At 43.1% G+C, this 14,500-nt stretch overlaps 1 protein-coding gene across 1 annotated transcript in view; it reads left to right on the top strand.

The window, feature by feature from the left end:
• Window positions 1–324: 324 nt before the first annotated feature.
• ELP2 (elongator acetyltransferase complex subunit 2) overlaps window positions 325–14,500 on the top strand; it is a 40,373-nt gene continuing 26,197 nt past the window's right edge. Inside the window, exons 1-6 of the mRNA XM_066247526.1 lie at window positions 325–462; window positions 3,349–3,427; window positions 8,058–8,128; window positions 11,333–11,489; window positions 11,874–11,951; window positions 13,752–13,816. Of these exons, the coding sequence (XP_066103623.1) occupies window positions 325–462; window positions 3,349–3,427; window positions 8,058–8,128; window positions 11,333–11,489; window positions 11,874–11,951; window positions 13,752–13,816 (588 nt within the window). The remainder of the gene's footprint in view (window positions 463–3,348; window positions 3,428–8,057; window positions 8,129–11,332; window positions 11,490–11,873; window positions 11,952–13,751; window positions 13,817–14,500) is intronic.

The raw sequence follows: 14,500 nt of genomic DNA, 5'->3' as shown, positions 1-14,500 counted from the left end.
GGGCCCTTGAGGCGCGGGTCCTTCTAGAAGGTCCTGAGCTATTTCGGCCGGGTCTTCGTCCACGGGACGGAGGCCGCGCTTGTGCGCAGGGCCACGGCCCAGGAGACGAATTAGCAGAGGAGACCCAGCACAAAGGGCCATCGGAGCCAGGCCGGGGCGGGGCCGGTGGGAAAGAAGCCGTTGGGGACCGGGCCGTCTCCGCCCCGCCCCTGCCTGCCTCTGAAACGCGGAGCGGATTGCGCCAGCGCGAGAGGCGGCCTCGCTAGTAGTTCCGGTCAGAGGGCGGAAGTGTGCTCAGATCTCAGCTGCTGTCCAGCCAGCAACATGGTGGCATCCGTGCTGGAGACCTCTCATGTGTTTTGCTGCCCGAACCGGGTGCATGGAGCTCTGAGCTGGAGCTCTGGGCCTGAAGGACTTCTGGCCTTCGGCACGTCCTGTTCCGTGGTGCTCTATGACCCTCTGGTAAGAGAGATGTCGGGACGCCGGACCCCCCCGTGCTTCCGGGGCTGAATCAGCGGGCTACCCTGGGGACGGACTGGAGACCCTGCGCCAGAGCGAGAAGGCCGGGTCCGATCTGGGGAGGGTGTCTGGGCGAGGGCTCTCCCGGGAGCGCTCCAGACTCTCTCCTCGCGGTCTCCGTCAGCCTGGGGATCTGTTCTCACCAGGGATCTGTTCTCACCAGGGATCTGTTAACCCCACATAGAAACCGAAATGTTGACAACCTTTTCTGAAAACTTCTGTGGGAACTGTAGTGCTGTTAAAGAATTAGTTTGGGTTTTGAAAGATTTGTAATTCGGGTATGAATGAAATCCATTATCACAGGTGCTATTTCATTTTTATATTTACCGCAGTGTTACTTATTAAACTTTTGTTGTATTGAATTAAAAATATATATGCCACTTGTATTTTAGCTTTGGAATTGGACATTTTAAAGGTGGAGCCGTTGGGGTAAAGGTCATAGGGGATGGGGATCCTAAGCACTAGTTTGTAAGGCAGGACTTAACCCATTCCCTGAACTTAAGACCCAGTGATTGATTATTTTCTTGGCCCTTTCCCTACCAAACTTTTCAAATGGCTAGTTTTTGCATGCTTCCCGGATTTCGTTTTGCTTCCATTTCCACAGGTTAATTTTGGACAACAGTGTTGCTTCTCAGAGAGCCTCATTGTGAAAACTAAAGTGCTGGAAATTAAATGCAGTGCAGAAGCTAGCTTTATGTATTTCTTGTTATACTGCTTTATTAATTTGATTGAAAATTCCGTTGTCTTCACACCCTTTGCAGATTCTGATTTATATAGGAAATACTGTATTTGCTTTCTGTATCTTGAGCTTGCTTTCCTCCTTCAGTTTTTGTTTGTTACAGTATTGCTATGTACTCTAACTGGCAAGAGAAAGCACATAAAACTAAGGGTAGGCCTGACTAAGCAGTGGCCCGGTGGATAGAGCTTTGGACTGGGACGCAGAGTACCCCCCCACACACACACACTTGAGCGCGGGGTTGCTGGCTTGAGCATGGGATCCTAGACATGACCCCATGGTCGCTGGCTTGAACCAAGGGGTCATTCACTCTGCTGGAGCCCCCTAGTGAAGGCACATATGAGAAAGCAATCAATGAACAACTAAGGAGCCACAACGAAGAATTGATGCTTCTCTCTCCCTTCCTGCCTGTCTGTCCCTATCTGTCTCTCTCTCTCTGTCTGTCACAAAAAACGAACAAACAAAAAAAAACAGCTAAGGGTAAACTTTACAGTGACCATCAAGTGAGGACTGAGTCAGCTGTTGAAGCATATCTTTCTGTAGCTATTTAGTGGATTTGTGCCCATGCCTTGACTTCATATTTTTGTTTTTAATGATAAACTTGTGGCTATGTTAGGGGATTTTTAACATATTTGAAAAAATAGCCCTGGCCGTTTGGCTCAGCGGTAGAGCGTCGGCCTGGCGTGCGGGGGACCCGGGTTCCATTCCCGGCCAGGGCACATAGGAGAAGCGGCCATTTGCTTCTCCACCCCCAACCCCCTCCTTCCTCTCTGTCTCTCTCTTCCCCTCCCGCAGCCAAGGCTCCATTGGAGCAAAGATGGCCCGGGCGCTGGGGATGGCTCCTTGGCCTCTGCCCCAGGCGCTAGAGTGGCTCTGGTCGCGGCAGAGCGACGCCCCGGAGGGGCGGAGCATCGCCCCCTGGTGGGCAGAACATCGCCCCTGGTGGTTGTGCCGGGTGGATCCCGGTCGGGCGCATGCGGGAGTCTGTCTGACTGTCTCTCCCCGTTTCCAGCTTCAGAAAAAAAAAAAAAAAAGAAAAAATATGTATTGAACCTAAGAAGTACTTTGGTTTGTTAACTCTTTGCTGATTGTGCATTTAATTTAATGTAGGAATAAGAGCATGTGAGATACTAAAGTTTGGGTGTTTTATAAATTTTTGTGAGGACCCTTTGGGGCTAGCCCTGGACTGGGTGCTAATGGCAGAAAGATAATGGGTAATAGATAGCTCCTGCTCATTAAGGAATTCTCTATCTAATGAGAGAAAATGAAATGCTGTAAAGTGTTCCCCAGCCTCAACTAACTCGTGTGAAATATATTTGTGTATGCATATTTACCTCTGTCTGCCTTTTTCTCAGCGTGGAATTCCATTTGGCATATAAGTTAATACGAAGCCAGTGCAATTGGCAATAGAGAAAGGGGTTATAAAGGGAAGGTACTGTAATCATATAAAGAAGGTATTGTCTTCAGCAGTGAGTGGAGTAAAGAAAGCCCAAGTGTGGAGTGATGTTGGTAAAAGCAGCAGTCTGAAGAGATCTGATGTCTGAAGACCTTACAGTTGTGGCCTGGTGACCTTGTGTCGTTAGGGTTCAAGAACCCAACATCTGGTTAGCCATAATGTGCACATGAATTTGTATCCATTAATCACAAATTTCTCTATCGAAGGTGTTTTTCTTTGTGTGTGTCAATGAAATTCTTAAATTGGTGCAAGTATTGTAGAAGTAAGGCTGAGACCTGAGGGAACATGAGAAAGAGGTTCTCTATCTAGCCTGTGGTGTCAAGACAGGCTCCCCAGATGAAAAGGACAGGGGTGGAGAAGGGGTGGGGGTGGTGAGCAGGAGCTAGGCAGTTGAAGACCTGAACGCTCAGTGTGATGAGAGCACAGGACCTTGGCAATGGGAGGTGGTGAAAAGAATGAATCAGAGTGAGCCGATGATTTAAGCCCTGGTTACAAGTTTATAAATTAAGGAAGGTGATTCGATTTGAAGTAATCCTGAACTGTTTAGCATCAAAAACACGGAAAACTTTTTAAATAATTTACTAATTCCTCTGTAGGATAGATTCTAATTTGCTAACTGGTGTTTTCTTTGTTAAAGAAAAGGGTTGTTATTACCAACCTGAATGGTCACACTGCTCGAGTCAATTGCATACAGTGGATTTGTAAACAGGATGGCTGTAAGTATTAATCTGATTGTTAAAGCTTATCTGAATTGTTTTCTGATAAAGCGTGATTAGTCATTTTTCTTTCAACACTTCTCTTGATTTACCAGTAGCTTATCTGATACGCAGTTGGAAAATAGGAGAAAAGTGGTATGTCCAATGAAATATCTGACTTGTATTTTTACTTTATAGCAATCCAAGTAGGAATAACACAGTAGTGCTTAGAGCAGGGGTCCCCAAACTATGGCCCGCGGGCCGCATGCGGCCCCCTGAGGCCATTTATCCGGCCCCCACCGCACTTCTGGAAGGGGCACCTCTTTCATTGGTGGTCAGTGAGAGGAGCATAGTTCCCACTGAAATACTGGTCAGTTTGTTGATTTAAACTTACTTGTTTTTTATTTTAAATATTGCATTTATTTCAGTTTTGTCTTTTTACTTTAAAATAAGATATGTGCAGTGTGCATAGGGATTTGTTCATAGTTTTTTTTATAGTCTGGCCCTCCAACGGTCTGAGGCACAGTGAACTGGCCCCCTGTGAAAAAAGTTTGGGGACCCCTGGTTTAGAGTGAGGGTACAGGCAGCCTCAAACTATGGCAAGACCCCTGCCATCTCCTGTAGCTTCTGCTTGAAAGCTAGTAAGCATGGTCCATGTTGGGGCCCAGGCTGGGATTCCAAAGATTTGGCTTGTAGGGCACACAGGCTATTACTTTTTTGTTGATCCCAGTTTTCATCTTACTAACATCTGAAAAGTAAAGGCTGGGACTGGATCAGGAGACCCTTGGAGGTTTGTGACAGCTGTGAGGTCAAACTTGTTTTCAGAAAAATACCAAGAAGTTATTCATAGTTTTCATTCTCATTCTATCATAATTATACAGTGGCACTTTCTAGCAGCTACATGATGTTTGAAATTGCAACAGATAAAATACAGAAACATGAAAATCCAGTTGTATTCTAATAAAGTTAGATGTTAAAGAGATTTGCAGAAATATAAGACAATGCCTCTTGTTAATATTTTGGTTTGGAAAATACAGGGTTTTCCCTCACTGTAACAATTTTATTTTGTTAACATGCAATGGAGTTCATTATTATTATTTTTAAAGATTTTATTTATTGATTTTACAGAGAGAGGGGTGGTGCGAGAAGTATCCAGTCATAGTTCCTTTAGTTATTTATTGCTTGTTTGTCATATGTGCGTTGACCAGGGTAGCCCAGGGTTTCAAACCGGTGATCTCAGCATTCCAGGTTAACGCTCTATCTTCTGCACCACCACAGGCCAGGATGGAATTTATTATTATTATTATTTTAAATTTTCCACTGATAGAGAAAGGGAAAGACAGGCTGACAGGCTGACAGACAGACAGACAGTAACATTGATATGTTCTGTATGTGTCCTGACCAGGAATCTGTCAACCTCAGTGCTTTGGGATGAAGCTCTAAGCAACCAGGCTTATCTGGGTAGGGTTGGGGTCCTCAAAAAATTTTAAGATTGTAATGGAGTCCTGACACCAAACAATTTGAAATTTGCTGGACTAGATTATCTCCAAGTCTCTTTTATCTCTAAGATTATGTGACTCCAGAGTGTTTAACATATTGCTTTTAGATGGTGCTTCCAAAATCCTATGGAATTTCCTTAAATATACCTACTGTAGTTTTCTTATGAATTCAATTAATTTTACTTTTTGTTCTATAGACATTTATTAAGGGCATTCCGAGCCAGACACAAATGAATTACCTGAATTAGTGAGACTTTATTTTTTTTTTTTTTTTTTTTTTTTTTTTTTTTTTTTTTTTTTCTTTTTTCATTTTTCTAAAGCTGGAAACAGGGAGAGACAGTCAGACAGACTCCCGCATGCGCCCGACCGGGATCCACCCGGCACGCCCACCAGGGGCGGTGCTCTGCCCCCCAGGGGGCGATGCTCTGCCCATCCTGGGCGTCGCCATATTGCGACCAGAGCCACTCTAGCGCCTGAGGCAGAGGCCACAGAGCCATGCCCAGCGCCCGGGCCATCTTTGCTCCAATGGAGCCTTGGCTGCGGGAGGGGAAGAGAGAGACAGAGAGGAAAGCGCGGCGGAGGGGTGGAGAAGCAAATGGGCGCTTCTCCTATGTGCCCTGGCCGGGAATCGAACCCGGGTCCTCCGCACGCTAGGCCGACGCTCTACCGCTGAGCCAACCGGCCAGGGCGAGACTTTATTTTTAAAATTTTATTTTAATTAAGTGAGAGAGGCAAGAAGGCAAACACAAACTTCCGTATGTGCTCTGACTTGGATCTTTGCTCAAACCATTGGAACCATGTCTGCAGGAGGGGAAGAGAGAGAGAGATGGGGGGTGGAGAAGCGGATGGTCTCTTCTCTTGTGTGCCCTGACTGGCAATCGATCCTGGGGCTTCCACACGCCTAGCTGATGCTCTACCACTGAGCCAACTGGCCAGGGCCAGTGAGACTCTTGCTATGATTTCATCTGTGACCAAAAAAAAAAAAGTTGAATAAGCTACTTATTTTAGTTGTAATGCAGGATTAGTCACATTCAGTCAGTAAAAACCATTAAATAGTATAGTAAGAGTGGCTGTTAGTGCAGATATTAAAACACAGTTGGCCTGACTGGGCGGTGGCGCAGTGGATAGAGCATCAGACTGGGATGTGGAAGGACCCAGGTTCGAGACCCTGAGGTCGCCAGCTTGAGCGTGGGCTCATCTGGTTTGAGCAAAAGCTCACCAGCTTGGACTCAAGGTCGTTGACTTGAGCAAGGGGTCACTCGGTCTGCTGAATGCCCGCGGTCAAGGCACATATGAGAAAGCAATTAATGAACAACTAAGGTGTCGCAACGAAAAACTGCTGATTGATGCTTCTTATCACTCTCCGTTCCTGTCTGTCTGTCCCTATCTATCCCTCTCTCTGACTCTCTCTCTGTCTCTTTAAAAAAAAAAAACACACACACACAAAAAAAGTTGTAATTTTATTAATTGTTACTAATGACGTCAAAGACTACTTGAATCTCAGTATAGGGATTCGTTATAAAATATTAATTTGGGCTTGTATATTTTTTCTTTAAAAGTGAGGTTACATAAAATGAATTGCTTATACATCACTAATCTGTAACTATTAGGATTGATTTTCCCTAAAATAAGGCTCTGCCACCAGATAATTTAGATACTCTTTCTAACCCACATATCAGGTATCTTACAGTAACTCTCAAAATCATGTAGTTAGGTAAGCTGCTTAATTTCTGTGATGCATGAAAAAATTAAATCCCAAGGTCGCAGCTGGCTGACAGCAGGGTTAGGACAGGAATCTATAACTTCTGAGTCCCACAGTCTCTGAGCTTCCTGAACACATAGGCCAGAAGAAAAAAATAACTGGAAAATCCAAAGCAAAATTATTTATTATTTCCCCCTTTTAAAAAATCTAGATTTAGGCCCTGGCCGGTTGGCTCAGCGGTAGAGCGTCGGCCTGGCGTGCGGGGGACCCGGGTTCGATTCCCGGCCAGGGCACATGGGAGAAGCGCCCATTTGCTTCTCCACCCCCCACCCCCTCCGTCCTCTCTGTCTCTCTCTTCCCCTCCCGCAGCCAAGGCTCCATTGGAGCAAAGATGGCCCGGGCGCTGGGGATGGCTCCTTGGCCTCTGCCCCAGGCGCTAGAGTGGCTCTGGTTGCGGCAGAGCGACGCCCCGGAGGGGCAGAGCATCGCCCCCTGGTGGGCAGAGCTTTGCCCCTGGTGGGCGTGCCAGGTGGATCCCGGTCCGGCACATGTGGGGAGTCTGTCTGACTGTCTCTCCCCGTTTCCAGCTTCAGAAAAATACAAAAAATAAAAATAAAAATCTAGATTTACCCTGGCCAGATAGCGTGGTTTGTTACAGCATCATCCCAAAGTGCAAGGTTGTCAGTTCAGTCCTCGGTCAGGGCACATACAGGAACAGCTTGATGTTCCTGTCTCTCTCTCTCTCTCCTCTCTCTCTCTCTCTTTCTCTCTCTCTCTCTCCTTTTCTCTCTTGCTGAAATCAAAATAAAAAGTTTTTTAAAATCTAGATTTAGGGACATTCTGCAAAGCAACTGGATGGGATGCTCATTATCACAAAAATAGGGACTGGGAAACTATTCTAAATTCAAGGACAGTGAAAAAGGTTGACAACTAAATGTGTAATATGTGGTTCTTAGATTCTGAATTTTAAAAAATGTTATAAAAGACATTGGGACAATTTGGGGAAATTTTAATATGGGCTGTATATTACATAATGATACTATATAAATGTTAAAATTCTTGAATGTGATACTTGTAATGTAAGGGAATGTTCTAGTTCTTAAGAGATCCACAGTGAAGTGTTTGAAGGTCAAAGATCCTGATGTCTGCAACTTATTTTTAAGTAGTTTGTCAAAAACAAAAAGCCATCTCTGTATATAGAGTGGGGCAAAAGTAGGTTTACAGTTGTTTGTATGGAAAATATGATAATTAATAAATAATAATACAAGAATGTGTGTCGCATACTCACAACTATAAACTGGCTTTTGCCCACCAGTACATAGAGAGAGAGCAAACTCTTAAACAAATATGGCACAATTTTAACAGTTGGTTAATCTAAGGAAAGGGTTTATGAGTTTTTCAAAATAGTTGGTATAAAATAAAAATATTTACTGAGATATTTTTTTTCCAGCTCCTTCTACTGACTTAGTTTCTGGAGGATCTGATAATCAAGTGATTCATTGGGAAATAGAGAGTAATCAGGTGGGTAGACATACTTATAGATAAAAGAAATGACAGTTCTATCTACTTTTATTTTCAATATTTTCTTCATTTCTGTTCTGTTCTTCCTTTACAAAGTTGCCTAATTCTTACTTATCAGTAATCCAGATCTTGTATTGTTATACTTCACAGTCCCTGTGTGTACCCTTCCCTTAAATATTTGCTCCCAGCCTGACCAGGTGGTGGCGCAGTGGATACAGCGTCAGACTGGGACTTAGAGGACCCAGGTTCGAAACCCCAAGGTCACTAGCTTGTGCATGGGCTCATCCGGCTTGAGTGTGGGCTCACCAGCTTGAGCATGGGGTCACTGGCTTGAGCAAGGGGTGACTTGCTCTGCTGTAGCCCCCCCAACATATGATAAAGCAATCGATGAACAACTAAGGAGCCGTGGTGAAGAACTGATGCCTCTCATCTTTCTCACTTTCTGTCTGTCCCTATCTGTCCTTCTCTCTGTCTCTGTCACAAAAAACATAGAGATATATATAGATATATATATATTTGCTTCCATATTCATGTTATCAGTCATTACTGTGAACTTCTGATTATTTTTGGAATAATTTTCAAACTGCTCTTACATGGGCTGTTTGATCTGTTTTCAGTGACAGCAAAAATTAATACTGCTGGCCCTGGCCAGTGGTTCAGTGGATAGAGTGTCAGCTCAGCATATAGACATCCTAGGTTTGATTCCTGGTCAGGGCACACAGGAGAAGTAGCCATTTGCTTCTCCACATCCCTTTCCCCCTTCTCTCCCTCTTCCCTTCCCACATTCAGTGGCTCTCAATTGGTTTGAATGTGGGCCCAGGTGCTGAGGATAGCTCTATTGGAGGGCATTAGCCCCGAGTGTTAAAAAAATAGCTTGGTACTTGAGCATCGGCCTTAGACGGGGTTGCTGGGTGGTTCCCAGTCAGGGTGCATGTGGGAGTCTGCCTCACTATCTCCCCTCCTCTCAGCTAAAAAAACACAACATACTACTGTGTTTATAGAATAGTTGTTGCCATATAGATACAGATTTACATAATTGTGAGTGATAGGATATGCAGTGCTGGGTATGGATGGACCTCCACTGAGGAGCACTTATGTTGTTTCCAGTTGGAAGAAAAGATTAAAAGTGAAAAGTTGGTATGCTAGATATTTGAACATCTTCCATACAGAAGATGCGGATGAGGCAGAATGCTATTCCTGAATCAGGAACATAGTTTGAAGGCAAAATGTCCTTGAGTAAAGTACAAGGGTTGCTCCTGGGTCCGTGCCCTGACTGCTGTACCACAACCTTGGTGAAGTGAGTTCAGAAGAGACTTAAAGGTAGCCTCTGGGTTAGTTCTTAAAGTGGGAGGTGATTTCCTTGGAAGGAGTTTCAGTGGTGAGGATTCTTGGGAGGAGAAGTAGCATGAGTAAAAGCTCAGGTGAGAAAGGAGATGACCTGCTCAGGAACATACTGTTTTAACCAAAGCCCAAGTAAGATGTTTTTAGGGCAGGACTTTCTAATGCATTCAGAGAATTATTAGTCTCTTAATAGGTTCTTTAAGAAAAGGAATCTGTGGGCATTGAAGTTTGGAAAACACTGCATATCCTGTACTTTTAGAGAATCCAGTGCATGTGAGTGTAATGAGGGCTCTGAGAAGTTCTAATGGGCCTTATCTTTGTTTATCTTGCATTTCCTGAACTTGTTTCAAGTCTAATTTTCCTTTTCCTTTTAAATCTCTTAGCATCCCTTATAACTGAGGAATACAATTTGGGAAATGTTTCTAGATAATGCAGTATACATTCTAGATAATATGTGGGCAGTAATACTAGTGAAGCAGGAGATGATCTTCAGGGAATCTGAATACTTACTTTAAGAATTTATTATAGCCCTGGCCGGTTGGCTCAGCGGTAGAGCGTCGGCCTGGCGTGCGGGGGGACCCAGGTTCAATTCCCGGCCAGGGCACATAGGAGAAGTGCCCATTTGCTTCTCCACCCCGCCCCCCTTCCTTCCTCTCTGTCTCTCTCTTCCCCTCCCGCAGCCAAGGCTCCATTGGAGCAAAGATGGCCCGGGCGCTGGGGATGGCTCCTTGGCCTCTGCCCCAGGCGCTAGAGTGGCTCTGGTCGCGGCAGAGCGACCCCCGGAGGGGTAGAGCATCGTCCCCTGGTGGGCAGAGCATCGCCCCTGGTGGGCGTGCCGGGTGGATCCCGGTCGGGTGTATGCGGGAGTCTGTCTGACTGTCTCTCCCGGTTTCCAGCTTCAGAAAAATACAAAAAAAAAAAAAAAAATTATTACATGTTAGATATTTGGAAGTCATTGATGATTTATAAGAAGAGGAGTGTGAATATAAAAATATTAACCTTTGCTGATTTCTAAGAAGAGGAGTATGAATATCAAAAGATTAATCTGACATTTGTGTCCCCAATTAAAATAGGAAAAATGTAAAAGAAGGTATATAGGATGTACACTGCTGACAGACATTAGGGGATCAGGGAACGTGCACATCCTCCAGTACTTCCAGCCTTTTGTATAGTCATTTTCACCAATGAAATAAAAGTTGGTTTTGCATCTCATTTGCATAATCAAACAACTTTGACTTGTTTACTTTTCTGATGTTCTTGTTTGATAAAAAAAAAACAAATGTTTTTTTTAATCGCTCCATATTCATTTTGAAATATCTTCTAATTTTTTTATTATTTTTTTTAATAGAGACAGAGGGATGGACAGGGACAGACAGGAAACGGAGAGATGAGAAGCATCAATCATTAGTTTTTCTTTGCGCGTTGCAACACTTTAATTGTTCATTGATTGCTTTCTCATACGTGCCTTAACCGTGGGCCTTCAGCAGACTGAGTAACCCCTTGCTCGAGCCAGCGACCTTGGGCTCAAGCTGGTGAGCTTTTGCTCAAACCAAATGAGCCCTCGCTCAAGCTGGCAACCTCAGGGTCTCGAACCTGGGTCTTTTGCATCCCAGTCCGACACTCTATCCACTGTGCCACCACCCGGTCAGGCGAAATATCTTCTAATTTTTGTGAGCAGTATATTTGCAAAGAAAAAGTGATTTTGGTAGTGACTACATAGTAATGAAAGGAATTGGGAGCTGGTGGTTAGGGGAGCAAGTAATCAGAAACGGTGGTCAGACTTCTCAAAAGTTTATATTCTCTTCAACTGTGAGGGCCTATTTTTGGGTGACACTTTTTTTGGTCATTTTGTTTCTGATTCAGCTTTTGAAAGCGATCCGTCTCCGTGGCCATGAGGGACCTGTTTATGCAGTGCATGCTGTCTACCAGAGGAGGGCATCAGATACTGCAGTACATACACTGATAGTTTCTGCAGCTTCGGACTCCACTGTTCGGGTCTGGTCTAAAGAGGGATCAGAAGGTATGTGTAGAGACATTATAATCCAAACCAGTGAAACAGTTATTATCAGATGAAGGACAACCAGGAGAATGGGTATATCATCTTTTTAGTCTTTCAAGCAGCTTTTAAAATGTTATAGTTCTTATCTAAATGATTGTGTTCTTTGCACTTTTTCAAAATTTCTTATACCAAATGATTTGTTAATGTAAATTCCCTCTGTGCATTTTCAGATGAGAAATTTTATTCTCTGTGAGCTTGTTAAATATTGACCATTTAAATTCACCTGGTCAGTGGGGACTTGGGATTGGCTTCTCTCATCTCCCGGCTGATGTGATGACGCTAACCAACCTCGGTGGTGAGGAAGCTCAGAGTCATTTGTTTATGGTGTTTCTTGTTATTTTTTAGTAACATGCCTTCAGATCTTGAACTTTGGAGATGGATTCATGCTGGCTCTCTGCTTATCTTTTTTGCCTAATACTGATGGTGAGTATCCTGTTAAGTTCATGTTAAAAGAACAATATACACCAAAAAGTAAAAAAAGAAACTTAAAAATAAAAAAATTACACAAAAAGAAATAAAAGAACATATTTTTATATCTTCAGATGACTAGAACCTAAAGATTAAGGGAGGCTATTAGGAAATTTGGTAGCTGTTGAAAATTTAAATGGCTTAATGTGTAATCAAGATCAATATTGCTTTTTTTTTTTTTTTTTTTTGTATTTTCTGAAATTGGAAACCAGGAGGCAGTCAGACAAACTCCCACATGCGCCCAACTGAGATCTACCTGGCATGCCTACCAGGGGGCGATGCTCTGCCCATCTGGGGCATTGCTCTGTTGCAACCAGAGCCATTCTAGCGCCTGAGGCAGAGGCCATAGAGCCATCCTCAGTGCCCGGGCCAACTTTGCTCCAGTGGAGCCTTGGCTGCGGGAGGGGAAGAGAGAGACAGAGAGGAAGGAGAAGGGGAGGGGTGGAGAAGCAGATGGGCGCTTCTCCTGTGTGCCCTGGCCGGGAATTGAACCCGGGACTCCTACACGCCAGGCCAACGTTCTACCATTGAGCCAACCGGCCAGGGCAATATTGCTATTTATCAAATATATTGGCGATGTATGTAGATCTCATTTGGAAAAGTTGTCTAACTCTTTAGAAGGTAAAGGTCTGGGATAAGTTGAAAAAATACTGAAGATGGACCATGTGAACATTTCTTTCAAGAGAACAACCCTTTATAGCCTGCATGATGACATTTTTGCTTATGACCACTTAAAATCTCTAAACAGAAAATTTTCCCTTTTGCTATGAAACCCAGATGTCCCTTTCTTTGATTATCCTTCACAAAGACAATGGCCAGTGTGAGCCAGTCTGTCTCTTTGCCTCCTCAGTAATCTGGAGAACAGGCCTGGTGGAGAGAGGTGGAGTCTGGAAGCCCCCAGCCTCTTGCCTTTTGTGGCAGGAGCTGCAACTTCATGGCTTCATGTGATGTTCCTCTTTGTGCAAGGGCTCCCTTGGTAAAGGAACTCACACATCCAGGTTTTATAACAGAATTAATTTTTTTTTCACATACACTGAGGCCAAGTGACTAGAGTTTCTTGCTCTTGTGTTTAGTAGATTTAAAGTGAGAAAATCTTAGAAAAATCCACTTAGTAGCAAGATGTTTCCTTATAAAAAGAGTTCCTATTTTATTTTGCTGCACAATCATTAGGGCTATCTCTTAGTAATGTGAATTAGTTTTTTGTGCTATTAAAGAAAACCACTTTTACAGTTGCACATTTCATATCTTTTTAACCACGTTTAATTTCATACTCTTTTGTTTGGTTCTCTAATTGCTTCAGCAGTTTTGTTTTACTATTGAATTCTCAAACAAAATGTAAGGCCCTCAAAGTAACAAATACCATTTCATCTTTGCAGTAACCATGATGCCAGGCTCGTAGTAGCTCTTTTATTCATTCGGGCTAACCTTAATATTAGTCTTCTGACCAACAGTGAGAATCCTCCCAGCTTGCTCTTGCGCTTCTCTTTTCACTGCTCCTTCTATCATAAAATATACACGTATAATGAGAAAAGGACTCAGTTAATCAGTAGTCATTTATTGCCAAGTCACCATTTAATAGAGCATTTTAGAGCGTTCATTGTATTCCTATAGACATTTATTGAGCACTTTCAATTTATTTGTTCAGTGATGTGAGAAATAAAAGTCAAAACTATTTAGAGCTTAGACTCCAGCATAGGTGATAATTGTAACATATGATGGAATACTTAACAGTGAAGCCTCTTTTTTCCCCCCCAGTGCCAATATTAGCATGTGGCGATGATGACTGCAAAATCCATTTATTTGTTCAACAAAATGATCAGGTAATTAATGATCTTTATTAAGAGAATGGCATTAGCTTCTGCTGAATTACATTTCTTAGTACAGGCTATTTCCAGATTATAGTCTTTTAGGAATGTTCTCATTTAAACCAAAATAATCCAATAGGATCTTTCTATAAGTGTCTGCTGGATGGTTTCCCACTCTGAACACCAAGCAGCTGCTGCCTTGACTACCAGGTCCAGAGTTTTTAGAGGGAAACAGGTTGTCAGATTGAGGAGGGAAAGAAGGAAGAGACTGTGGCAGATTTTTTTTTTTTAATTTTTAAATGAAACATATCATACCTACAGTCAGAACACTCCCGAGTAGTGTTTATTTGTCCTTCTGAACCTTTTGTACACTTTAAGTGATTAAATTAGGGGAGGAAGTTTCTAGAAAGGGGGTTGGTTAACTTGTTCATTTATTTAATAATGGAGATACTGTACTTCCTTCTTTGCATTCTGTAAGATAGTTTAAAATGGTTGTGAATGTCCAACTACCCAGCTTTTATTTGTCTTACATCATAGCATATATTACTGTATATTGTAAATATTTAGAATATTTGAAGTCTACAGATATTATATTTTCTACTCAGCATTGCTCAGCTAGATGATTTTGGTCATTATGAGATTTTTTTCATGTGAGACCTCTGTCTTATGTCTAATCAGATGGTGTTCCTTGTTAAAAAG

The sequence above is a fragment of the Saccopteryx bilineata genome, chromosome 11 (assembly GCF_036850765.1).
Source record: "Saccopteryx bilineata isolate mSacBil1 chromosome 11, mSacBil1_pri_phased_curated, whole genome shotgun sequence".
Classification (NCBI taxonomy): Eukaryota; Metazoa; Chordata; class Mammalia; order Chiroptera; family Emballonuridae; genus Saccopteryx; species Saccopteryx bilineata.
This window is presented reverse-complemented; position numbering and strand designations above follow the sequence as displayed.